The sequence below is a fragment of the Lycorma delicatula genome, chromosome 2, assembly GCF_047948215.1.
Source record: "Lycorma delicatula isolate Av1 chromosome 2, ASM4794821v1, whole genome shotgun sequence".
Classification (NCBI taxonomy): domain Eukaryota; kingdom Metazoa; phylum Arthropoda; class Insecta; order Hemiptera; family Fulgoridae; genus Lycorma; species Lycorma delicatula.
The window spans coordinates 37,673,789-37,701,635 of record NC_134456.1 but is presented as its reverse complement, the minus strand read 5'-3'; the positions used below and the strand labels follow the sequence as shown (position 1 = coordinate 37,701,635).

At 29.4% G+C, this 27,847-nt stretch overlaps 2 protein-coding genes and 1 long non-coding RNA gene across 5 annotated transcripts in view; 1 reads left to right on the top strand and 2 right to left on the bottom strand.

Moving 5' to 3' along the window:
• Positions 1–953: 953 nt before the first annotated feature.
• LOC142320666 (uncharacterized) lies at positions 954–10,774 on the bottom strand. 2 transcript variants are annotated; one of them, XR_012755464.1, is made up of 3 exons: positions 10,646–10,774; positions 5,263–5,587; positions 954–1,093 (listed from the first exon to the last, which is right to left on the bottom strand). It is a non-coding gene; the product is annotated as an uncharacterized LOC142320666 (long non-coding RNA). The 2 variants fall into 2 exon arrangements; XR_012755463.1 differs by having other exon boundaries at positions 958–2,665.
• Positions 10,775–11,000: 226 nt separating this feature from the next.
• Positions 11,001–17,790, top strand: Rpn3 (regulatory particle non-ATPase 3). 2 transcript variants are annotated; one of them, XM_075358717.1, is made up of 2 exons: positions 11,001–11,143; positions 16,142–17,790. In XM_075358717.1, exon 2 carries the CDS (start codon positions 16,170–16,172, stop codon positions 17,667–17,669), a length of 1,500 nt encoding a protein of 499 aa, XP_075214832.1. In that variant the 5' UTR covers positions 11,001–11,143; positions 16,142–16,169; the 3' UTR covers positions 17,670–17,790. The 2 variants fall into 2 exon arrangements, with proteins under 2 accessions (XP_075214832.1, XP_075214833.1); XM_075358718.1 differs by having other exon boundaries at positions 11,034–11,143; positions 16,146–17,790.
• Positions 17,791–21,453: 3,663 nt separating this feature from the next.
• Tat (Tyrosine aminotransferase) overlaps positions 21,454–27,847 on the bottom strand; it is a 59,407-nt gene continuing 53,013 nt past the window's right edge. Inside the window, exon 11 of the mRNA XM_075358716.1 lies at positions 21,454–21,765. Within this exon, the coding sequence (XP_075214831.1) occupies positions 21,634–21,765 (132 nt within the window). The 3' untranslated portion in view covers positions 21,454–21,633. The remainder of the gene's footprint in view (positions 21,766–27,847) is intronic.

Sequence of the window (27,847 nt, the reverse complement as noted above, 5' to 3'; positions counted from 1 at the left end):
AGCATCACTGTTGTAAAAATTGACATAAACTCTTAATTCTCAATCTGATTACATGATGTAGTATGTCCTAACTATTGGAACAATACAGAAACTTTGTAACATCTTCATACATTGTAAATTTCATTTATTACTAATATTTTACCTATTGTAATTGACATTTTGTAATACAAACATTATTGTTTTGTATCACAAACTTTAATTTAATTTTTGTCTCAATCATTTAAGCATATAATAATTTTTAAATATTTAACATTTTTAATGAAAGAATGTTTGAAAATAAATAACAATGAATTTAAAGTAGACTCCATTTATAATTTATGCTACAAGGTGTAAGAATTTAGACAGCTACAAAATATTGAAGTACTAATACTTTTTACAAAAAAAAAAAAAAAATCTGAAATACAGGATTTATAAAAAATGTTTTATTTTGAAAAGCTCAAATGGGATCTAAAACAGTTAAACCACTATAATTTAAGAAGTAATGACTGTACTTTAGCTGTAAATTGATACCCTTTTAAAACAATTTGTATTCTTTCCATCACCATTATTAGCTTACAGTATCTTAAAATAATCAGCTTCCAGAATGAAGTATAATCAAAATATTATATTTCATCATATTCAGGAGTGACATTACAGGAAAAAATCATGAATATCATAAAAAATGCAATAAATGATTTAAAAATTATATTCAGTAAAGTTCTTTTTTAACTTTTTCCTTTTCCATGGCAGTAATAATAGTTAAACCAAAGATAATAAATATTAGATAATAATAATAATAATAATTCTTTATTCCATAATACATATACAAAAAAGAATGTTATTCCAATATACAGTAACATATAACTATGATAACTGAAAAATATAAAATTAACATTAATAAACTAATTTACAAAATTTCTCTTAAGTTAATTAAAATCACAATATCTTTAATTACTACTACAAATAATTTATCTATTTTAAACATAAATAATTTCAGATTCCAGTTACATTTTTTAAATTGATTTGTTTATTTTACAAAATTTCTTTCTTTGAGAATAATGCAATAATTGAAATATGATTGTCACCTTTCACAGTCCACAGTACAGTACTAGATCTGAAATCATTTTAACACGTGTATATAATTATAGTTAAGGATAATTTAAAAATTACAAAGAGTATGACAAATTTTTTGAATGCAATTATTACTAAAATTTGACAATATAATATTTGAAATTTAAAAAATTTATTTATGAAGAAGGTAATTTAAATAATGAATCAAACTTGTAATTATTGATCAGGATGGCAGAATACATCTGATTTGATTTTTTTCCAAAAAAAAATGTTTATATTGTTCTCTTAAAATCATTACAGAGAAATGTTGTTTTCAAATATAAAGGTTTTAGACTGTATTTAAGTTAACAGGAGCTTTGCGGTATAATTTTGCAAAAACTTTATAGAATTCATAAATAATTTGTTCTTAAATAGATCCTTTAATAACTTAAATTCCAGTTTGCCAGACAGTATCAAATCTTACAATTTTTTAATTTGTAAGAATCCAGTGACAGTATTAAAAAAAACATATAAGAGTAGCCAATGATTATGAAATATAATGAGAAGAGTGAGACTGAACAAGGAGAAAAGTCTCAACGTGATCACTCTCTAAGGAAATTAACAATTTTACTTTGTTGAAAATGCATGTCAAGAGGAGTGGTTTACTGTATATGCGAACAATGTAGCATTAGAATGCTAATGTACAACAATAGAGTGTTATCAAACTAGCTAATTCACTGACAAAAAATTTAAACAGTTTTATTTATTTATTACAACCTCATGCAATAATTTACTCATATTTTTTTATTAGAAAGATGATATGAACAAGAGGACTGTTGAATAAATGACATTATCGGACTTGTCTATGCTGCTAAACTAAATATTACACAGTCACAGACATACTGCAAAATAACATACAGAATCATATAATATAGATCAAACATTCCAAACTGAATAGTAAAGTGAATAAATGAATGAAATCATAAAAAACTAGTGGCGAGGCAGTCACAAGCATAACACAAAGAATTCTACTCCAACAAACATTATAATAAACACTAAAAATTAAGTACTGTAATATAATTAGAATCATAAGTGTAAAAATTGACCTCAATTTACAATAATAAGAAATTTTAAAATAAAAGTACAAAAAGACAAATATATCAATTAAAAAAATTATAATGAAAAATGTATAATTTAATGAAAAAAACTAGTATGTAAAAATAGAAAAATCCAAGGATAGAGTGGGAGTATTTCCTAATATAGATGATGAGAAATCATCAACTGCATATTATGTGTAGTAAAACAGAATATAGAAATGTATGCAATTGAGAGTTATTTTACAAAATAAATAAATTAATAAAACTAATTTAATGGATGCAAAGGGCTAATATATTAAGTACACTGTAAAAAAGGCTACAAAACAGCTGTGAAAAACTATTTATTTTATTAACTTTTTCCCATCACAATGATCCGCGGTTGATTAACGCTCCGCGAAAATATGTTGGTATCTGATTGCCTCCCTTCATATTCTTATGCTATCCTCTCGTGAAAAAAATTTCAAAAAATTATAGTATATTAAAGAGATTTAACAGATTCTGAGAAGAAAAACCCGTTAGGATTGGATATTTTTTTATGCCTGTAACAACAAAAAAATTGAAACAGTACAGAAATTACAATAATTTAATTGCAGGATTTGCGCATTTCTACCGCATTTTTTATTAGCGAAATTTTTTTATTTTTGTTTTTTCTTTATGAAACATAGTTTGCTGATTTAAAAAATAATACTTTCAGGTAAATCGGTTGAAAATTGGGCAAAATATGATGAAAACCCCGTGTCATAAATCACATATGTTAGTATAAGTGAAAGCAGATTCAGAAAACTACGTTTTATAAAAATTTCCCACCACTTAAAAGGCTATTCAGATTGACAAAAAACAATTTTTACTGTATACTGTCATTCATTACGAATCGTTATGCGTTTCATATTTACCGATATCTTTCTTTGTGCGGTATACCATAATTTATTATGTGCTTCAATACATCGATATGTTGCTAATACAGAGTTATCATAAAAGAATGGCGCGGTTTCAGTAATTCATAGGAAGATTTCTAGATGTTATATTGGTATACCTGAAAGCCTCCAACCCAAAAGTTTGTTTATCAGCGGTTGTAACCACGTCAGTTCTTTTATTGTTGCGGTGGGTTTAGTGAGTTCTATGTTCTCGGATAAAGACGTGAATTCGGAAGAGATCCACCACACAAAAATAACATAACACGTTGGTTCAAACAAATCGAAGAAACTGGATCAGTTAAGAAACAGAAATCAACCGGTAGACCTAGTATATCAGACAAAACGGTTGAACTAATTAGACAATCGGCAATTAGAAGTCCTGGGAAGTCCATCCCCCGTCGAAGCGCCGAATTAGGTATTCCAAAATCAACAGTTCACAAAGTTTTACATAAACAACTGAAATTACACTCTTATAAAATCCAGATACTGCAGGAATTGAAACCCGATGATAGTGTAAAACGTTACAATTTCGCTGTTGAAATGTCGGACAGAATAAGTGAAAACGAATCATTTTTAGATGATATTATTTTTACAGACGAAGCTACATTCCATGTGAATGGATGTGTTAACAGACACAATTCACGAATATGGAGCTCTGAAAACCCACACGCAATTATTGAAAAACAACGCAACGCAATTCGCCTAAAGTTAATGTTTGGTGTGGTGTGATGAAAAATTGTGTAAAAGGGCCTTTCTTCTTTGCTGAAAAAACAATTAATGGAGTTGTGTATCTTGACATGTTAACCAATTATTGCTTTCCGCAGCTGAATGAATTCAAAAACTTTATTTCCAACAAGATGGTTCTCCCCCGCACTTCAATGCATTGGTCACGGACGCTTTGAACGAAAAATTTGGAGATCGATGGATAGGCCGGCAAGGACCCATACTTTGGCCTCCAAGGAGTCCAGACCTGACACCTAGCGATTTTTTCTTGTGGGGGTACATCAAAAGCGTTGTTTATACACAAAAAATTCGCGACCTAAACCACTTAAAAAACAGGATTAATGAAGCAATGACAACCATTAACGAAGAAATGTTAACTAATATTTGGAGAGAAGTTGAGTATCGTTTGGACATTTGTCGAGCGACCAAGGGCGCACGTATTGAAATTTATTAATTATGTAAAAAAATGTTTGAGACGACAAATTTGAAAAATAAAAAAACAAACTGTAAGTAATTCTGTTTTAATTTAAACCATGTTCAAAACCGCACCATTCTTTTATGATAACTCTGTGTAATAAGCTATTTTTGTAAATAATAAATAAATCCGTAACCCTCATAGCAATTATAATACACAAGTTATACACACACACACAAGCACATTTCTGAGAAAAAAATGGTTATATTCTTTCTAGTCTAAATAAAACATTTTACATCGTATAAACCTCGTTCAAATTGTGTAATAAAACTGATTCATTTATGAATATAAAACAAAATAACCAACTTAGATATCATATAAAATCATTTTGTAACAGCGTTTTAAAACTGACCCCGTACATAGTCAGTTTAATGGCTACATGATCAGAAAAGGTTAATACATAATAGGTAAAAATGAAGTTCATGATAAATTTTATGTATTGTATTTTGATGATTTCAAAAGACTGATACTTGTATCTTATTTATGTTCAACTAAACATTATTAAAAGTACAATTTGTATTTGTTTTCTTTTATTATTGTGATTATTAAGCAAAATGTTTAAAATGTAATATTTTACTTAATTCCAACAATTTATTAAAATTGACATTTTTCATTTTGCTTTATCTTAGTGATGTATCAAATGATTTTATCGTGAAGGAATCTACATTTTGTTATCATGAAAAAACAACATGTCATTCAGTTTAATATAGAGTTCAGAAAATTATCCCAGCCACCACCAACCCATTTGTTTTTTTTAAGATGATAGACTTCTTTCTATAATACCATGACTTTTAAACTTTAATATTCTGGATTTACAGAAAAAACTTTTATAATTATATATCAGCTTATTTATTATTTTTAATTGTTTATATTGATCAGAAGCAAATGTTAAATCTTTTTTAACAGATAAATGGCTAATTTTTATTATTACTGTTTGTTATGAGTAGGTTATATAGAAGTAATTTTTTTTTTAATTTCACAAGCCTAATCTAATTTACTTTTTATAAATGGTTTCTCAACTTACTTAATAGCACTTTCAATTGCTGTTTTCTGTTAAAATGTTGTCATTTGTTGTGCATGTGCAGCTCATCTAGACTGTGTTTCTATGAGATTAATAGCAAATTTTGACCCTTAGCTGCTGTAGAATACTTTTATGTGATACTATGATTGTTGATATTTTAAAATCCATTTTATTTATTCAATATGGAAATTTGTTCAGTTACGTTCATATCTTCCTGGAGCATTATATTTAGTATTCATGGAAACATGCCCATCAACTAAAATATCATAGAAGATCTCAGCACCATAAAATATCTGGCTCATATTGGTTTATATAATCCAGTTACTGACTGTACAAATGAAAAAAAAAATATTTATCACACTAACCACAAATAAACAAAGATTTAGAGAAAAATAGCTTATACATTTAAAATAACAATAAAAGTTGAATGTAATATATTTTTTTTGTTTATAAAGAACATATTCACAAAACAAACACAATACTCAAAGAAAACAACATGAACAAAAATGTTCTGACTGTATACAGTTGTATATTGCTCTTGTGCTAACCTACAAAGTGCTCTTGTATTTGACCTACAAAGTGCTATATAACTTTGTTATAGTTTCCACAATGTTGTAGTTTCATTGTGGAAGTTGTTGAAACATGTTTACAAAATGGAAAAATAATACATGTGTTTCTAAAACGGTGGAATTTGCGCAGAACTTTCTGAAATGAAGTTGTACAAATAAATCCAAATGGTGCCTGACACCATTTTATTTTATATTTAACGACGTTCGAATAGTGGCAAAATGTTTTGGTGATCCTTTCATAGAAATCTTCCACGATATTAACAACTTATTGCTGCCATTAAACAATGAGTAATCTAAGTAAATGGCAGAAAACAATTCAACTCTACATACAAATCATAGAAGCAATCGTACAATATAGTTCAAGAAAAAAACAAGTAGCCTTCCGAAGTAATGTACATATTTAAAATTCACAAAAGCCAAAATATTATATTCATATACACAAAAGGACAATAGCTTAAAACACATGAGTGCTATAAAAATTGTTAACACAACTCAGTTTATTCTTTATGAATGGCAATAATGCAAACCTAATGCATTTTTTACCATATTCTAAAGATGTGATTTATGACCGTCTCCCAAAGCTATTAAATAAACAAAAATAATAATGCCATTTAAACTACAATATAGAAAAACAGTGCTAGGCTCTGAATATGGTCACAAGGACAACTGAAATAGTAATGAATGATTTTAAGTTAGTAAAACCATTTATTTAAAGTAAATTTTATTTATTTTTTCTTTTAATTAATATTTTTAAATAATTTCACTGTTGAACATTATAGAAATATCCCAGATTAGGGTCTATCCTATACAATATATATATTTTTTTAACAAAAGATGCTCATAATAACATTTACTGTTATTTTAGTCTATTGAAATTTTGAATAAAAATTCATTATTAGAAATACTTCTTTGAATTACAGAAACTGTTATTTATGAAGGAAAGGGTTGTAACACGCTTCAATACTTATACCCATAAGGCACTAGAGTGTTTAAACAAGATTTGGTGCCATGTCATACTGACAAATAAGTGGTAAAAATTTTTGAAGGACAAAGTATTAAAGAGCTCCTGTGGTCAGCCAACTCCTGAGACTTAAACCCAATTGAAAATCTTTGGGCAATATTCAAAAATGAATTGTATCATAAAAATTGACTTCATTAAAGCAGCAATATCAGTATGGTTTTATGATTAAAAAATGTGGTGAGTACACTTGTTGCATCATTACCATTCTTTGTATTAAATGAATGTATTAGCTAAATTATTCATTTTTCCCCTTAAAAATAGTTACAAATTAGTAAATTAATTAAAAAGTTTAATTGTAAATAATGAACTAGAATTGTCAGTTATGACAAGTATCCTGCATACTTATAGACCACATCATAAAAATAACAAAAAATAATTTAAAAAGTAACCAAGAAGATCCAAAATTTATGAAAGATAACATCACTATTTTAAGAACTATATGTCAACAAAATCGTTTTGAATTTAATAACAAATATTATACACAAAAAATACCTTACCTACGGAAATTTCATTAACAGCAATTACATCAGAAATATTTGAAATAGAAAATGTTAAATTATTTAGATGTCAGTATCAAAATAAACAAGGACAACCAAACTGAAACATCAGTACATAGAATACCTGTATCTAATAATATAACTATTGATAAAAAATCAAATCACCCTTGGTCTCATAAAATTAACACATATAAATACGATTAATGGAGCTATCAAATACAAATATAATAAAAATAGTTAATTAATGAAATAGACATCATACAACATTTAAAAATAGAAGTTCAAATTAAATAGATCTTTTTGGTGTAAATGACTAATAAAAAATTTACTAAAACAAAAATTTATTCATTAATTTTTTTATTTATTCTGGAAGTGTTTACTCTTTCAAACAAACAGTTATATATTTCTTAACTTTATGACAAAGTGGTAAAATTTTGTCTTTCATTTAGAATGTTTTGATTTAAATCCTGGTCAGATTTGGCATTTTTCAAAGATTACAAGATTTTTTTATTTATTTACAGTTCTCTCATCATCACAAAACAAAAATTACAGTTACTGTAAATGAGTATAAGTCCATAATAATATCAGTCAATAACTGCTGATGTTGATTTGATTTTTTATAAATTTGTTCTTCGTGTTATAATATACAATACAATATTCTAATTTTATCCATTTTTAATAAAAACAATTATATTTTAAATGAACAGATCTTTGAAGAATGTAAACTTCATTATAAACTATGACAGCAGTCAAACATAAATATAATATTTCATATACTGCAATAATTATACTACAAATATAGTTATTAATAATAGTGTTGCATGTTAGCAGCTTGGTCAGGAGAATGACAATTGAAAATGTTTATACATTTACAATTTATTAGTTTAATAGTATAGAACATAAATAAAATAAGACAAATCAATAATAATAATAATGACAATAGTAATAATAATAAATAATGACTGCATACAAAATAGAATTTAAAGTAAAGTCAGGGATTTATTTACAGGTAGTTAAATATTAAAAACCAGAATTCAGTCCAATTGACAAGACGTTATCATAACTGCTAATATTTACACCTAACAACTGGTATTGTATTACTCCAAAGACAAGAGCAGTCTAAAATTCTTTTACTGCAAATACCTTTCCTTTTTGACAAATAAAACTATCCTATAATTTATGAATGAATTTAACACTTTATTTCTTTCTCTAATTGTCTACAATAACCCACTGGACCATTTCCTAGTCCCCCACTGTCCTCATGGAATGCTTGTGACATCACTTTATACATTGTACAAACCTGCACAATGTTGCTTCAGACTCCTGATGTAATTTTCGCTTCATCAAAAACTGTTGTTAACTTGTCTTTCCTGGACTATTTATACTCCTAGCCTCTTGACCTGCATAACCAGACCCAAGTTGAAGCATGAGAATGATTACATTTTTCCATGAATTCCTTCTCTGGTCCAGTAATTCTTCTCATTGAACATCTGTTCAAGTGTGTCAGGGCAATATTACAAAGAATGGTTGTTAAACGGACCTGTTAGCCTTAGTAAAAGGATTCCTTGAAACTGCAAACCCGGTAGTAAAATATTTAACTTTTTCAGTTTGAAAAAAGTTTGTAGGGATAATTTCTGTAATAGTAATTTTCTCATTTCATATCATAAGGACATAATAAAGATATCCTGATTCAATATATTGAATCTATATTTTTTATTATAGAATTTACAATAACTTGATATACAAACAGCAAACTTATAATTAAAATATTTTTTCCAAAATTATTTCCACATGATTCCTTGTTACCCATTTTAAACATCAATTTTGGATGTCTTCTTTTTTTTTAATTAAAATATTCTACGTAAATTTTACTTACTAATTTTTTCTCCAGATTAACAGTTCATATGATATTAAAAAATATATCTGAATCAGGATACCTTAATCAATTTTTAGACAAACTCTCCTTTTAAAAAATTCAATATTTTGCAAAACTGAAATTTTGAATAACTAAGAGCACATTGCAGCTACATTAACAGCCAAATTATCATTATGATCTTTTGATTAAACTGATCTAATTCTTCACTGAAGATTACTGTGATCTATTGTTTAGACCATAATAATTTATGAAAAATTTAACCAACACACTCTTTTCTTTGATTAACGTTTTCATTAGTCCTCTAAATTAAACCAGTGTTTCTAGAATAACTATTTTAAAGAGTTTGCAGCAACTTACCACACTTTCCTCAGCAAGCAATTCAATAATCATCATCATAACAGATAGCTTTTGCATAATCATAGTCAGTGGACAATTAATACAGATAATTAATAATGCTAGACCTGATATAGTACAGAATTCTGAGGGTATCTAGGTTTTACAGTTTAACAGATGATATAAAATTATAAGTACTTTGTATTGTAAGTTGAATTTTTGTACTCTGATCTTGGTACTTCATGTACAATTTAAAAATGTTAAGCTATTATGACCTATTTCAATTTTTTTGTAATTTTTCTTGCATTAGTTGATGACGAAGACTACAAACCCCTGACTGAAGTTTAGAAATACCTACAATTTTTTCTTCAGTACAATTCTTATGAGAGCCTTGTGAATAAAATCAACAACTGTTATAAATGTGCTAAGACCTTTTGAAAAGTAGTGTTCATTATGTACTGATCAAAACTTCATTGTGAAGTTAAACATAATTTGATAAGAATGTCAAAAAGGTATGGAAATAATTACTAGCTTCAGATTTTATTAATTATAAGAGTGAAAACCTACAGAACATTGAATAATACAAATTAGTTCAAGAAGTTCAGAATTAGAAGCATTGGCAACATGCAAAATAATGATTTTATCAGCACAATTTTAAGTGGTTATTATGATATTTTTTAATGCAGGGATGTCTATTCTCAAACATGGGTAAACTTTATTCACATTCAAATTTATAGCATTTACATGCACCACATTAAACGTAAATTATCAAATAATTGTAAAGTTTACGTTTTTGAGGTGTTTATATGCTTTTTTTAACGTCTTCTTCAATTTTTTTTCAGTTTCTTCTTCATATAATTAGCATTCAGTATTCGTAATTTTCAGGTCTTCACGAACGGTGTATCCTATAGTATGGTGGTTATATATGATCTTGGTTTTCACATTTTAGTGCTAGTAGACAGCAACACTGTGCGGTAATTAATAATAAGCTGATAATATAATTTATTTAAAAAAAAGATTAGCGTGCTTTATAAAAATATTAGCTAGATGAGTTGTTCAAACTACAGGATATATTTAGTATAAAATTTACCCGATCGGTAAATGTGCTACTAGACGAAAATAAATCCTTTCAGTCAGCTGGACAAATAATAATAGTCAGTAACTGCAATGTTGAGAAAGTTCTTTACACAACAGAAATAAAATGAAATTATTTGGTAAAAGGAGCTGCGTTGAATGGTGGATTTTAAAAAATGCTTAAACGATTTGTTAAAAATAAGATTTAAAACGGTTATAATTATCAAACAAAGTAATTTTGAATGTAATTCGTGGCAACATGTGCAAAAGCACGTAGTTACTATTAATTTTTCAATTAATTTTGCTTTGTTATAGATAAATTTATTAGTAACTACTGCATTTACTTTCAAGAAACACACTATATTGGTCGGTGAAGTTTTGAGTTCTCAGATTTATTTGGCTGTGGCAATAGTCAGCACTTTTGGTTATGACAACTTGTGTGTCTGTATTGTTTGGTGTATGTATAACGTTCGATCGTTGCGATAGTGAAAGCTTATTATAGTTCTGTTACATTGTGAGTATTTAATGATATATCTTAAAATCTAATCTAACATGTAAAAATTTTAAGCGTAATATAAATATCATGTATAACTACTCCTTTAAAGAATTAATGTTTTGTTTATGGGTTATGATACCTTACAGTGCATTTTCTCAACACTCGGATGTTATTTTTTTTGTGCAATCTTCTTAAGGTATGATAACCCCTATTATAATATATATATTTATGTAGTAAAACTGTTTAGAATTATTTCCTATCACCAATTTTTTTCTCTTTTATTTATTTTTTTGTGCTAAAACGTATGTAGGTTATTTTTGGGGTATGAGGAGCCGTTTCCATTACATTTAACTTTCGTCAGACATCTCTATAAATTTAATTTCTGTAGCCTTACAAAGTTTTTTATTAATATTGAGTAATTTTTTTTGGGATCCAAGTTTTGTAATTTATTTTACTTTCTTCCTTTAGCTTGATTATTTAGGTTAATTTTATATTCTTAATGAATGTAATATTCTAAAATTTCATTTTGAGTCAAGGAAACTTCTTGTAACAACTTTTTAAAGTTTACATTTTTAAGAGTATTGTGTTATTGATTAAAGAACTATTGGAAAATGTTTGAATGAACTACCACAATTGGGATTGTTGAGTTTGCATGGTCTGTCAGTTCTCTAAAGTTTGGGATTAGATTGAGGATAATTCTAATCATAAATTATTCAGAGTGCTAAGTATTGTTGTCTTTTATGAGTAATAGCTGCCTTTCTGGTGTTGGGTTCTAATTAATAACCATCCTGGCTTGGGGATCCATGGATGTAATTACCTATAAGTACAGTCATAATACAGAATAAGAATACAGTGATGACTTTGACCCCAAATCAAGAAAGCTGTAGTAGATACCTAGTATCTTCCAGAATGTTAAAATCAATGAGAAAGGTTTTGTTACTTTTTTTATTCTATTCATAGTAAATGAAATGGCTTTGATTGTATTTTGTAGACCTGTTTGTTGTTTTTATTATTACAATTAATGTAATTCTTAAAATAATTTTTTTTTCAGAAAATAATAGTAAATATAAAGTAAAAAGTAGAAAATTAGCTTGGCATTTTTTAAATTTACTTTCTATTTTGTAAAGTAGATATTACATTATTTGTTATACATACATCAAAGAAAATTCTTGGAATAGTATAGTTTCATTGTGATGTGTTAGTAATTTAATAAATTAATTGAAAGAAAAATATGGAAAAGACTTTACAGGGTTAAACCAACAAGTTATTTGTTTTTTTTATTGGATGTAATTTGTGACGTAATAATTCATTTCATGAGTTCTGAATTACAGAATGAAACTTAAAAATTAGAGTTTTCAGTTATTCTACAAATTTAAAATTCTTTTTTTTTGTTTTATAGGATAATTGATTAAGTAAAAATCATTTGTGCAATTTCAAATTGGCAAATGACTGATTGAATAAGTAGTTTACTTGTTCATTATACAGGGGCCATTTCAAATTTAATCACACATTTTTTAAGACAAATATGTTATCATTATGTAATTATAGTATTTATAATGTAATTTAGTGATTGTAACATTTTTACTCTGTATGCCTAGTGTAGGCTAAGCTGATGAGAGAATCTGCTGTTTTGTACCAATAAGTAACAAACTTGACTTTAATTCTTTTAAAGCTGTAATCTATTTGTGAATTTAATATCAATGTAAATATCTGCCATTCTGAAAGTAATTGAGTTTAAATTATAATAGAGAGATAAATTTTACATGTCTACTATATGTTAATTACTGTATGTTAATTTTTCATTATACTCCATATTTTTTGCATTTCATTACATTTGTTAATTTTCAAAATTAATGTTATTTCTAGCAGAAAATCCATGTTAATCAGAATTCTTTCTTATTCATTTTTGGTTTCTGTTCAAAGATCAATATCATTATCAATATCATGATCAATATCATTGAATTTAACATCTTTATTTTGTTTCTTATTTCATTTGTTATCATTTTCTTTTGTAGTTATTCCTCCTCTAAATTTTTCCTTAATTTATTACTGTATTGATTTGAATATTATTTTCTGCCATTCCTAGCATTGTCTCTAATATTTGTAGTTGATGTGTCAGATTACTTCCATTCTCAAAATTGGAGTGCTAAAATAGTTTTGAGAATGGAGATTCTATGAAACACATCAACTACTAACTGTGTTTTTTTAAAACACAGGTTTTGTTCAATTCAAAATAGCATAAAAAATAACAATATGATTTTCAAAAATAGCTTTGTACTCTTAAATATTTATTTATTATAATTTTTATTTTTTATTATTATTAATTTTTTAAAGGCAAAGAATTAACTTTTTAAAATAAGAAAAATAATCACTTGAAATCTAATATCACTTACAAACATTATTATTTACACAAGGAAATATAATATACCAACAACTCATTAACAATTTAGTTATCAAAACTATTTAAAAACCTGTTATCAAAACAGTTTGAGACTAAAATAATTTAGTCTCAAAACTGGTTAACACCAGTTTTTTTCATAAATAAACTTTTGTTCCTAAAAGATGGCTTCAGTAACACAGGGGGGCATTATCCATCATACAGCACCAAAATAATGTGCAGTTCTGCTGCATATATTTTTTTCACGGTGAAACTATAATATGTATTCCACCCTTTGATTTATTTGCCCATAAACTATTACAGTCAGTGTATGTTTCAGACATATGCACAATAATAATGGATTAGGTTTCACATTATTGCATTTCATTTTTTTAAATAAAATATCAGGGTACTTTTCTAGTGTAATAAATTGTAGCTAAGATTATTTTAGAATTACTTTGACTATATGTAATAAAGAAATGTTGACAATTAGCTAAATAGCACTGATTTTTTTTCTGATTGATTTTAAATATTTCCACAGTAATGTGATGGTGTGTGTTGCCTTGTAATACCAGTTTCTTAAATAAATCTGCATTCATGGTTCATATTTTTGCTATGTTCTTTTGTGGTGCCTTTCTCAATTAAAAGTAGGTCATTAAATAACATTTTGTATTTCATTATAGAATGTTTATAAAACCTGATTTATAATTTATTATTAAAATTTATGTAAAGATCGAATGAATAAGATGATGCAGTATTTTTTCCTTTTTCATTGGCCTGTGACAGTAATTTGTAATGTAATGATACTGTGGTTTAATAATTTATACAGGATTTAATTTATCAACCAAAGGTTCACATCATTTTATGTTGCTTTGGTGAAATAATACATCACTCTCTTTTATCTGTTAGGGTAACTATAAATGTCAGAGTTGTTCTGTGACAATCTAAGCTGTAATGTATGTAGTCTAGTTCTTCTAAACAAGATAACGAATCTGGTGGTTGTCATATTCCTTACTACCTTGTTTATTTTTGTTTAGATTCTTTGGGGATTTTATCTTGAAAAAATTATAACTTAAAAAATATTCAGTTAATATGAAATAATTCTGTAGTCTTGTGTTTTGTATATTTTTATAACTTTTTTTGTAAATCTCATGTCAAATTAAGCCTTCTGTGGCTGTTTACGCTGTTGATACTACAGGAATGATTTCTGGTTTACTGTAGTCTTCAGGGTGTATATTTAATGACAGTTTTATCAGAATATTAACCTGAATCTGGTGAAATTTTATTCCTGAACAATTTGGATTATAGTATGTTGTGAGGTAACATAATTGTGAAACTGTTAAAATGTTCAAGTATAGACTGAAATTGTAGAATTGACATATAAAACTTTAGAATACAGTATTCATGATTAGTGCTAGTCATTATTTTTCGATGAATGTTCTTCATGCAGTATGTGTGTATGTATGACACTTATACAAATTTTTCAGTATCATTTGTCTGTAATTATTATTTAAAACTTTTAAACTTCTGAAACTATAAACTAGCATAGTCATAGTATTTTCAGTTACTCTAGTGTTTATCTTCATTCACTGGTGCCACTGTTTTGTCTCTGGTGACGGTCAGAACTAAGAAGCCCTCCACACCAACATTTACTATCATCCATCTCATAGATAAAAATTCACCAACATTGACAATAACCTTGATATACACATACACCTACACATAAAAGGACCAATCTTAATATACTCAGTCATTATAAACCTTACCAAAGCTTGCCAATAATATATTAAATGAACTGATAAAAGTCCAAATCCAGTATAATTTTTGATATTCTAAATATGCCTGCTTAACTCAAAAAACTGTCATTGGGATGAGAAGCTGTACCAGTCATAAAAGATGATTCCTAGAGGAGCTGAAAATGCTATAATGTAAGTTATTTATTAAATTTGGTTCAGGTTGTTATTCCAAGAATTAGTCATTTTAAACTTCTTTTGTTATTGACGTATATTTCTTACCTTTTTTTTATGGTAGTAATTTTGTTGTATAAGTGTAATCTGTGTGTATTTGTTGATTGTAATTTAAACATAATTTCTTTCATTTTATCCATACCATTAATTTTATTTACAGTTACATTTTATCCATTGCCAGTACTTAAAAGAATCCTGATTAATTGAATTGTTTAAATAATGTATCCTTCATTCGTGCATTGTTTGCTAACTGAGTTCATCAAATTAACTAGAATTTTTTTCTGATTGGTGAAATCAGAACTATTTATATTGAAACAGATTTCCAGATTGAGTAAAAAAAAAAATATGAATTAAAGCCTGTGATTTTTATCAGTTTATTATAGACTGTAGCATGCTCATAAGCCTAACTTTTGACTTCCTTCATACTTAGCAGTTGATAACAGTTAAGCAGTTAATTGTCAGTTTGACTATTGTTTGTAATGTTTCCACTTTTTCTATACTAAAATTCTTGGCAATTAAAACTGTTTGTTTTCTTTGTAAATAGTAGTGTTATCATTTTTTATGTTTAATGCTATCAAAAAATAACCTATACTACAACAGTTAATGTTTTTAATCACCAAAGTTGTTGATTATTCTAATACAAAATGCTTAAAGTGTGCTGTTTTGTTTCAGTTAGCAGCTGGAATTTAAGTACATCAAAATGCCTGGTGTTGGTGAACAAGTAGCTGATGTTGAAATGAAGAGTGTGGATAGTCCGTCTGGTGATGGAGATGGTCCAGTCGACAAGAAAGATGTAGATTTATTGACTATTCAGGATATAAGAGAACATACCAGGCAGATAGAGAAAGCTGTACAAACTAAAGAACCTCGGTTTATTTTAAGAGTTTTACGATGTTTACCAAATACACGTAGAAAGTTAAATCCTGTTGTATTACGTGGTATTATTTCTGGATTTTATACTCATTCCAATGCAGAACGTGATGCTTTATTGGAATATGTTGATGAACCTATGGAAACTGAAACCTCAACTGTACAAAGGATGAGAAGTGGTAAAAGTTGTAATACACCGCTTTTGCCAGAAGTTGATGCTTACTTACATCTTCTCGTACTTGTAAAATTAATTGATAATGAGAAATATATTCAAGCGGTTCAATGTTCTGATGCTTTAATGGCTAAAGTTACTGCTCAAAACAGGCGTACTTTGGATTTGGTTACTGCCAAATGTTATTTCTATCATTCTCGTTGTTATGAATTAACAAATCAGTTAGATAAAATTCGTGGTTTTCTTCATTCTAGATTGAGAACAGCTACATTAAGAAATGATTTTGAAGGGCAGGCTGTACTTATTAATTGCCTTTTGAGAAATTATCTGCATTATAATTTATACGATCAGGCTGATAAACTTGTTTCAAAATCTGTTTTCCCAGAGACGGCTAGTAACAATGAATGGGCTAGATTTTTATATTATCTTGGCCGTATTAAAGCAGCAAGATTAGAATATTCTGCTGCACATAAGCATCTGGTCCAGGCAATGAGGAAAGCTCCTCAGACAGCTGCTGTTGGTTTTAGACAGACAGCACAAAAGCTTGCAGTAACTGTTGAATTACTTCTGGGAGATATACCTGAACGTCAGATATTTAGGCAAGCTGCTCTAAGAAGAGCACTAGCTCCTTACTTTCAATTGACACAAGCAGTACGTTTAGGAAATTTACAACGTTTTGGTGAAGTTTTAGAAAATTTTGGTCCACAATTCCGAGCTGATCACACATTTACCTTGATTTTGCGGCTCAGACATAATGTGATTAAAACAGCTATAAGAAGTATTGGTTTGTCATATTCAAGAATTACTCCTGCCAATATTGCTCTAAAACTAGGTCTAGATTCACCTGAAGATGCAGAATTTATTGTTGCAAAAGCTATTCGTGATGGTGTTATTGAAGCCACATTAGATCCTGAACATGGTTATATGCAAAGTAAAGAATCGACTGATATTTATTGTACTCGAGAACCTCAGTTAGCTTTCCATCAAAGAATTTCATTTTGTCTTGATTTACATAACCAGAGTGTAAAGGCAATGAGATACCCACCTAAGTCATATGGAAAAGATTTAGAGTCTGCAGAGGAAAGAAGAGAACGAGAACAACAGGACCTTGAACTGGCTAAAGAGATGGCTGAAGAAGATGATGATGGTTTTCCCTAAGTAAATTTTTGTCAAAAGATTTTATTTTATAGGTTATTTATAACATTAATTTTCTTAGAAGTCTATGTATACATATATAGAGTGTTTCAGCTTATTTAATAAATAAATTTTTTTTTGTAAATTTTATTGTTTTATATAATTCTTAATCTAGTGTAGTTTTTAATTTTGAATTTGATTGTTGCAAGTATGACTATATTCAGGTAGTAAAATCATTTTGATAAAACATTACAAAATTGACAATTTTTTTCACTTATAGAAACCACACTTCTAGGTTAACACAGTGTTCTAAAATATAGAAGTCATTAAACATATCTGACAAAAGAAGTATTCAGACATAATTTAGAATTTAAATAATTAAAAATTAATTATTTTGTTACAAATGATTTAAATATTTATTTAATTGGTTATTGATATAAAAATGGCTGAAATTTAATTTTATGTTGGGGTTAAAATGAATATAAATATTTTTTTCTGTCTCATTTAGTTCTGGGTGTTACAGCCGTGTGAATGAGCATTCTGGCTCAGATTTTTTAGGCACACAATATAGTCACAAATTCAGCTGGAAGTAAAGCAAATAAAAATGCAAAGTGCACACAGTAGAAGTTAGAAACATTAACTGTGATAAGAGTACTTAAAAATTTGTTTCCTTAATAAAATATTGAAATGGCAAAAAAAATTATAAACACAAGTTTTTATCTACTCTCTTTTTCTGTTTAGCCTCCAGAACCGTTTTATTATGAGATTATTATTTCAGAAGATGATATGTATGAATGTAAATGAGTTGTAGTCTTGTACAGTCTCAGGTCGACCATTCCTGAGATGTGTGGTTAATTGAAACCCAACCACCAAAGAAAATCATTATCCATGATCTAGTATTCAAATCCATTTAAAAGTAACTGCCTTTACTAGGATTCGAACCTTAGAACTCTTGACTTTTAAATAAGCTGATTTACAATGACGAATTCACCACTAGACCAACTTGGGTTAAGTATTTATTATCTGTAATGCATAAGTGAACTGAGTGTAGTTTATTTGAAAAGTACAGCAAAAAAATGAAGAGATGTAATTGGTTCATGATTTTCACGCAGGATCTTGTAGTCTGGTCCAGTCAGCAATGAAAAGGGTTAAAATAAACATATTTGGTATTAGTGTTTATGATGTTTGTGTTCTGAATTTTACAGAATCTAAGAACTAGCTATCTATCTGATTTATACCTATTTGGTGGTGGTCTACAGTTTTCCTTCACTGGTTTAATACGATAATGTGAAAGTTAACCTAGCATGACAATGTCTCAAACAAGTGACCTACCCTTGATTGGCTTTATGAGGTTATGTGCCACCTGTTAATTCCTGATTATAACTCTGCAGCTTTTGGTTGTCTCAGATGTGACATAGACAATTTCAGGAAATGTTTTAGCATATTAAAAAACAAAAAAATTATATTGGACCAAACTGGTAATCAATGAAATTGTCAGCAACATATTCTTCTGCCTTATTTTGTTACATTAACTTGGCATATCTGCCTCATATTTCTTTATAAACTCAAGGGAATTTACTTGGGATTACTTAAAACTTAACCAAAATTTTTTTTCATTGGCCCAAAAAATGAATGCCTTAAATTTGGAAGTACCAATAATATAATTATAAAATATATTTTGCTAGATATTTATAAAAGTTAAAATATGGAGAAAGTTTCCAGAATTAAGTTGTAACGAATAATATTTTTAGCAAAAAATTTAGTGTTTAAAAGAAAAATAAATCATGCAGGGGTGTTTTATTGTTTTACTTCTTCAGTGACTTGGCATGAACTATTAAAGCTGCCATTAACTTCATAAATTCAATTTACTGTTGTAGCTTAAAGTGCTTTCAAACAAAAATATTCTTAAAGATTATCTAAAATTCAAATCACATTCTTTGACAGAATCTCATTTTAAAACTGCTGCTTTAACCATATCTAATAAACCTCCATATCTGCTTCCACTACATACAGATAAAAGTCTCTTGATATAGTAAAACATTGTAACTCTTAACACTGAAGCAAAACATATCTTTTTATTACGAATAATTGAGTGCTTCAATAATCAATATTTTTATTAATATAATTTTGTTGGTATTACTGAATATCTTATAATAGTGCTTACTTATAATAGTGAGAATGTTTCAAGGTGTCTCATGATGTCCTATATAAACAAAATGACTGTGCGTTTGTATTTTGATGTAACTCTAGTAATCGGCTTCTTCAGTGTGTGTACAATATCATGTAGAATGTTTCTCAAATCATCTGAGGCAGCCTGTGTTGTACTAGCAGTTTACTTAGATGGTAATATGTAACGGACACAGTATATAAGAATGAATTAAAAAAAAAATAAATACATGTATAATTACTAAATAACTTAAAATTTTATAAAGAAAAATTTGTAGTATGCTCATTCAATTATATTAAATTGTATTACATTTTTTTCCCAGGGAATTGTTGATTTCATTTTTTAGGCTAACAATATTGTTTGATTAGTTGCAATCAAGATAAAAACAGATTTTTGTTTTTAATAATCTTTGCTTTCAAGTGACATGATTAGCAATTAATAACAGTTTTCAATTGCAGTAAAAGGTAGACACTTTTTCTCTGTTTTGTCATGTGATAGAATTACTTTTTGTCAATATCATAAGTATTTGTAGTGCTGAATAAGTATTTAAATGTAGTGGAAATGACTACCTTATTTTTCAACATAATTTAACTTAATGTCATCTTCGGAGTTTTCGTATTTTCTATGATCCTGCGAAACCCAGTTTCAAAACAAACATGATACAGTTATATGTTGGATTTGAATGATCATGGTTTTGGTTAACTTCAGTTTTTGAAGCTCAATAATAGTTCTTCAAGACTGGTGGATGCATAAGATAAAAAATAAATCAGCAGGGCTCTACCGGAGCCACAAGTCGCAAACCTTTAGAATGTAGAATAATTCATCACGTGTTATGTAGGGTTGCTAATGTGCTATGAATGAAAGTGAATTATTGATGACAAATTTAATTTTATGAAGTACAAAATTCTATTGACAATATAATCACAGAAGTTAGACAGTGGTCAAGGAAGTCTTTATTTACAACGAATTTGTGATATGAGAAGTAGTTGATACAAGGCAAGAGATCAGTGCTCTGGCAGTCGGCATTGGTCATTTTATGGTTTTTGGATTTGCCATGAACCCTTTTATTATTATATATAAATAACATATGTAGCGAAATTTCATTTAAACAGAAAATTTTTACAACTTTAATTACAATTATTTTTAGAGCTTTTAACAATATTGTTGCTGTTGTAATACACTGTATGTGTATTATTATGTAGTGTACTACCTATTATGTACATATTACACAACATATTATGAGACAGTTTCAACAACACCTCACTCTATGTTCTATTACATCAAAATTCAGAAATATACTCATTTTAATGTGCATTGAGTGGTGCAAAATGAGCTTACATTTACCCCTAACTCATCTTGCGCTGATGGATATAGTAGTGTGCTCATGTTATGCAGTTTATAATCTTTGTTCCTTTATTTGTCAAATAGTATATCGTGTAACCATGGATTTTTTGTTGGTTAGAAGATAATGCAATTTCAAACGTAATGCTTGATTTCCTGGTCAGGGGCCTACTGCCGGTTCTTTCAGGCTGGCAGTAGGCTACATATTTTGATGTATTCTACACTAAAGAATAACTACAACAGTCAACTTTGGAAGTTCAAATGTAAGGTTTGTAACTTGTAAACTGAAATGAGACTGAACAAATTTGAAAAGTATGTTTATTATTTTTTAATTCACTGAACAAATATAAAAATCAATTATAAAAGTAAGATTTCTTATAGTTAAATACAATTATATCTTCAACTTTTTTAATTTGTAGGCAGTTCTTTTCTTGTATCCATATGAATATAATGTTTCAGTTTATTATGAGCTACTTTTTTTTAATTCTGTTGTTTTTCTGACTGATTTATATAATATCGATTACAGAATTCAATTATACGTTGACAAGCTTCAATTAATGAGTCTTCAGGTAATGTTAACACCAATCTTATGTAACCAGGGTAGTTGAAACACTACAAGAACAAAAAACCAAATATGTAATAATTTTCAAAAATTCCATTGGTTGTATAGAATCCTTCCTCCTAAGGATTTAAAAATGACAATTTTCTGTTTTAGGTGGATGAATGAATAAACTATAAATATACAAATGTAAAAAAACATTATTAGTTGTCGAGGAACCCCATAAAAGGAGGGAGAGCCTTGAGATAATTGAAATAAACTATTTGTTTATTTGTATTAAATTAATAATTACTAATATATAAAAGAACCAATAATAAATATTAGGTGTGTAAATTGAATATGTCTAGTTAGAAGTATCAATTCAGGCAGGTTTAAGGAAGTTACGTATTGAAACATGATTTACAATTCTTATTTTTTAATTGAATTTTTATTTGGTTGAACATAATAGAAAGCAATTAAAATTTAAGAAAAATACTGCATATTTTTCAGTATCCAAGAAACTGGACTCTGGAGATAAGTGGCAAGTGATTGAAAAGCTTGGTTGGTGGAGGGTTGTTTTGGAGGTCAGAGCCTACAAAGGACTGCATCATTATAACAGTCTGAAAAAAATAGCTATCTTCATTCAGTAGGTTGTGAGTTCTACTGGAGAAAAGTTATTTTGATTATACTTACATCTATAAAAGGAATTTAAGAAATAGTAGACATGTATGAAGTAGCAATACTTGTAAGAAAATATTTAAAATAAGTTTGCAATGAATTTTTTATTGAATTTTATGAGTTTTTTTTAGAATTTCTTATTTTTTACAATTAAAAATAAGAATAACATTTTTAAATTAAAAAGCATTTTTTTTACTTTTTGTCTTCCTTAAATAACTGTTCTGAATTTTTATGATTTTTATTTTTATTCTTAACGTTTTTATCCTTAAGAATGAATTTTATTTGCTAGAATTACATTACATATCTGTCAAAAATACACATTACTGCTGTACACACCAAGGCCAACACAAGATTTTAATTGCCAAAAAAAAAGAAGATAATTCTCGTAGGTGTGTGCGTGTATATAGGAGGGTTACTTTTTTTCGAGGTCCGATCGGTCACGAAATTAAATGTTTATTTGTAACAAGTACATAGTTACGCTATTTCTCTACATAGTCGCCACTCCGATTTAGACATTTGTCGTAGCGTGGTACCAACTTTCCAATACCCTCAGAACGGAGCCGCCTGTGTTTTCAGCCATGTTTCTACGCTGGTCTGCAGCTCGATGTCTGTGCCAAAATATTGTCGTCCTAGCCAGCGTTTCATGTGAGCAAAGAGGTGAAAATCGAATGGAGCCAAGGCTGTATGGTGGGTGATCAAACACTTCCCAACAAAAACGCTGCAGGAGCTTCTTTTTTACAGCTGCAGTGTGCAGCCGAGCATTGTCACGGAGAAAGACAATGCCTGATGACAACATTCCTCTCCGCTTATTCTGAATTGCCCTTCGTAGACGTTGAAGAGTCACACAGTATGAGGCTGTAGTGATGGTCTTGCCACGTTCCATGAATTCCACCAAGAGAACTCCATTCCGGTCCCAGAACACAGTAGCCATACACTTTCTGTTGGAGAAGGTTTGCTTGAACTTCTTTGGTTTACTGGGAGAATGAGAATGCAACCACTGTTTGGATTGTTCTTTTGTTTTTTCAGTTTCGAAATGGACCTGTGTCTCGTCCCCTTTGACAATTTTGTTCAAAAAATCTTCTCCTTCATTGTGGTAGCGCTGGAGAAACGTTAGGGAGGCGATTATTCTCATTGTTTTGTGATGGTCGGACAGCATCATGGGAACCATCTCGCACGCAGTTTGCGGTACGAAGTCTCTCACTCACAATGGTGTAGAGAAGTGACCGTGAAATTTCAGGAAACTAATCACTCAATACAGAAATTGGGAATCGACGATTTTCTTGAATTGCCTCATCCACTCGCTCAACGAGATCATTGGTTGACATTCGCTTCTTTCCCTGACCGCCTGCATCATGAACATCTGTACGTCCTGCTTTAAAGTTCCTGCACCATTGTCACACTTTGCTGTCACCCATTGAAGTTTCACCGTACACATTACTTATTCGTCGATAAATTTCAGCGTTTTACACTCTTCAGCCTGAAGAAATCGAATACCGTACGCACTTCACACTTGGAGGAAGATGCTATTGTTGTAGACATGTTTACGTGCTAGCTGCGTGTTCAAAACTAAACGAAGTGACGCGGCGTGGAAGGCCATACTAGAGACGCTGCGCAACACATTTCGCGACCGATCGAACCTTGAAAAAATAACCCTCGTATATGTATATATATATATATATATACACACACACATACTAGCTGACCTGGTAATGCTTCGCTATTGCTAGATTTGAGTATATCTATAGATTAAATTAACCGCAATTGAAAGTTTGATAAAACATTAAAAACTGAACATTTCGGGACTTACAAAATTTAACCTTTCACTTTTACCATAGTTACTATGTCTCTGTTTTCCTGTTCCCTATTTCTTTTCCATTTTACCCGTTTCCCTTCTCCTTTTGTTTTTCAATTTTCCCTTTTCCATGTCCTCTTTCCCCTTTTCCCATTTTACTGTGCATAAATCAGTCCAGTAATTTTTTAGACTACAGTGGACACATATGAACATTGCCTTTATACAGGTGATTCAAAGAAACGGGAAATTTTGAAAGTTGTGTTGGTAGCCGTGGGCGATTGGTACCACTTGATAAGTGGCGCCAGCCTCTCTAACCTAACCTGCCATTTAGTTGTCATGGATCCTTGGAATGGTGCACAACGTGCATTTGCTATCAAAGCATTTTACAAAAACAATTGACAGTGTGGAGGGAGCGCATAGAGAATTTCGCCGTCATTTTAATCTGGGACGGCACGACCGTGTTCTATCAGCACATACAGTTAAAACATGGATATATAATTTTGAGGAAACTGGTTCGGCAATGAAAAAGAAACCTTCAGGCCGTGAGCGAACCGTCCGTACACCACATAATGTTCAAGCTTTACAAGATGCTGTCACACGAAGTCCACATCGGCCAATCCGTCGTCTCTCAGCATCTTTACAATTGCATAGTTCAAGTGTTTGAAGAATGTTAGTGAAGGACTTGCAATTCCATCCATACAAGTTGCAGATCGTCCAGGAACTGAAACCGAACGATGCAGTTGTGCGAGCACAATTCTGTAATATAATGCTTCAGAAGAGTTATAATGAAGAATTTGTTCACGAACTGTGGATGTCAGACGAAGCGCATTTCCACATCAGTGGATTTGTTAACAAGCAAAATTTCAGATACTGGGCACAAGAAAATCCTACGCAGCTACACCAGCGTCCGTTGCACAGCCAGAAAGTGACCGTGTGGTGTGCTACGGTGTTATGGGCCCTTATTTTTTTGAGGATGACAACGGTCTTGCGATTACAGTGACGTCGGCTCGTTACGTAGCCATGCTTGAAAACTTTGTTGTGGAATCACAAAAGAGATTTCCACCAATTCTTAACACAACCTGGTTTCATTAAGACGGAGCAACGTCACATACTGCACGAATATCGATGGCAGCTGTACGCCGATTGTTTGGACAACGTGTCATTTCACGAAATGGAGACATTAGATGAGATGGCCTCCCAGATCGCCTGATATCTCAGCTTGCGATTACTTTTTGTGGGGTCACATTAAAAGCAAAGTGTTCCACAGTAGACCTGCTACAACGGAAGAACTGAAGGCAAAGATCCGAGAAGCAATTACGGAAATTCCTGTTGAGATGTTACGTCAAACCATGAACAATTTAACGAAGAGACTTCGTGAGTGTTTACGTAGAAGAGGAGGTCACCTACAAAATGTCATCTTTAAAAAATAAACTAAAATGTATGTATCCTAAAATGGCAACATTTGTACAATTACATGAAATAAAATTAATTTTCTAAAAAAAATTTTTCATTAACGTTATTTCATTTTTTAAATTTCCCGTTTCTTTGAATCATTCTGTATATGAAGAAGAAAGTCTGTATATATGTTTGTTTGTATTATAAATATCTTGACACTGGCACCACCTATAGTTTTTGCAAAAAATTTTCTTTTCACATAAGTAATACATATGCTGAATATGAACCAAATCTGACCATAAATACAATTTTCCAAACATCTCAACCTCAGTGCTATCTTGCGGGTCCATTTTTTGGAGAGGTAATTTTTTCCATGTAAGTAATACATATTCTGAATACGAACCAAATCGTATAATAAATATAAATTTTCAAAATATCTTGACCGCAGCGCCACCTAGCCGGTCCATTTTTTGCAAAAATATTTATTTTCACGTAACTAATGTATTTTCTGAATATGAGCCATAAATAAAATTTTTCGAAATATCTAGACCCTAACACCACCTAGCGAGTTCAAACTAATTCAGAAACCTTCGCGGGCGTGCCCACAACTTACCAAAGCTTCATCACAATCGGATGAATGGCATAGGAACGCATACAGGACAAACAAATATTAATTTTTATGTATAAAATATATATGGTAAGATATATATAATATAATATTTTTTCAGCCTCTGTAAAGTACAGAATTAGAGAACACTCTTACTTATAATTTTTTATGTTCATCAAAATGTTTTCAAGCCCAAGCCCATCTTCATTGATATTTTTTATTTTACTAAATTCTTTGTTTACATCTACACATTAATTTTAGCTTTTTAAATTTAATTTTGTAAAAATTGTTTGTTAATAAAATTTAAAATACTTTTAAAATTTTAGAACAAATATTTTGTTCAATCAAGAGAATGAAAAAGTATTACAATAACTATTCTAGTATAGAATAGTTATTGTAATACAAGTATAGAATAGAATGTAATACTAGAATAGTCATTTAAAGTAATGTGTGTGCGCGCGCGCGTGTGTGTTTGTGAATCATATAATTAAAAGTTAATTCATTTAAATCTCCCATGAATTTCCATATATACTCAGATTAGAATTAATTGGCATTAAAAATATTACTAAAATAATACAGATAACAATAATCTATTCTAACTCAAACTTAAGTTTTTACATGTATTTTAATGAGAACAATGAGGTGACAAATAAATAAAATGTCTGATAAATAAATAACATCATTCATACACAAAAAAAAATAAAATAAATAAAATTATGAACAATCAAAAGATACATTTTTCTGATTAGATTAATAAGTGAATAATATGTTTGACATTTTATGAAAATGGTCACAAACATATTTTTAAATCAACTTTTATTTTAAAAAAATGTGTGATCAATACAATAATACCACTGATATAATTAAGTACCACAGTGGTACTCATAATTTAGAATTAAGTGTTCACAAACCATTAAAATATAGTTTTACACAGCAATATCTATATAAATTATGAACATTAAACAGAAATTTATAATTTTAACTGGATACGAACCTTGTATATGATTACACAACGTATAGCATGAAGAACAATTATCAGATTTAAAAAATGAAAACTAGTTTCTGATAATATAGGTGTACAAATAAAAAGAAAAACTTTTATAGTTTCTCCCTAGTGTTCATTGTGAACACCTTCTGTCGCATGGTACACATCTAACCAAAGTAGGGTTTTTTCCATACTTTAACTAGCACTTCTGGAGTATAGAAGCAAGCTGGTTTAATCCCATGTCTCAAATTGGGTAAATCTATAGTAATGCAGTCACATACACAAGATCTGTCATAAAATCCCAAGCTCTGTCATCGAGTCCATACCGACAGATCCAGTGGTTGGATAAAACCCATTCAATCCTGTACAAAGGTATGCCAGTGAATAGGGAATATCATCTTGTTGCCAAATAAAATTCTTTGGTCCATCTTGCAGTTTAGGAAAGAGCTAATAAAACAGATAAGGACACACACTTACAAATAGCAGTTTAGAACACAGCATATACAAATAAGGAACACCTGTTACGCTTGCTTCAGCGAAAAACAATGGCCTGTGAATTTGTCTTCTGGATAATAAACAGAAAACATTTAATTTTGGGGAATCCCTTTTAGATTGTAAAAGTCATGGTCATTTTCTGACCACCAGATACAATTCTTATGGTCGACCTGAGACTGTACAAGATGACACTTCATTGATGTT

Bases quoted from the DNA above. Each gene is read 5' to 3' on its own strand.
- Rpn3 (XM_075358717.1), top strand. From the start codon at position 16,170: ATGCCTGGTGTTGGTGAACAAGTAGCTGATGTTGAAATGAAGAGTGTG.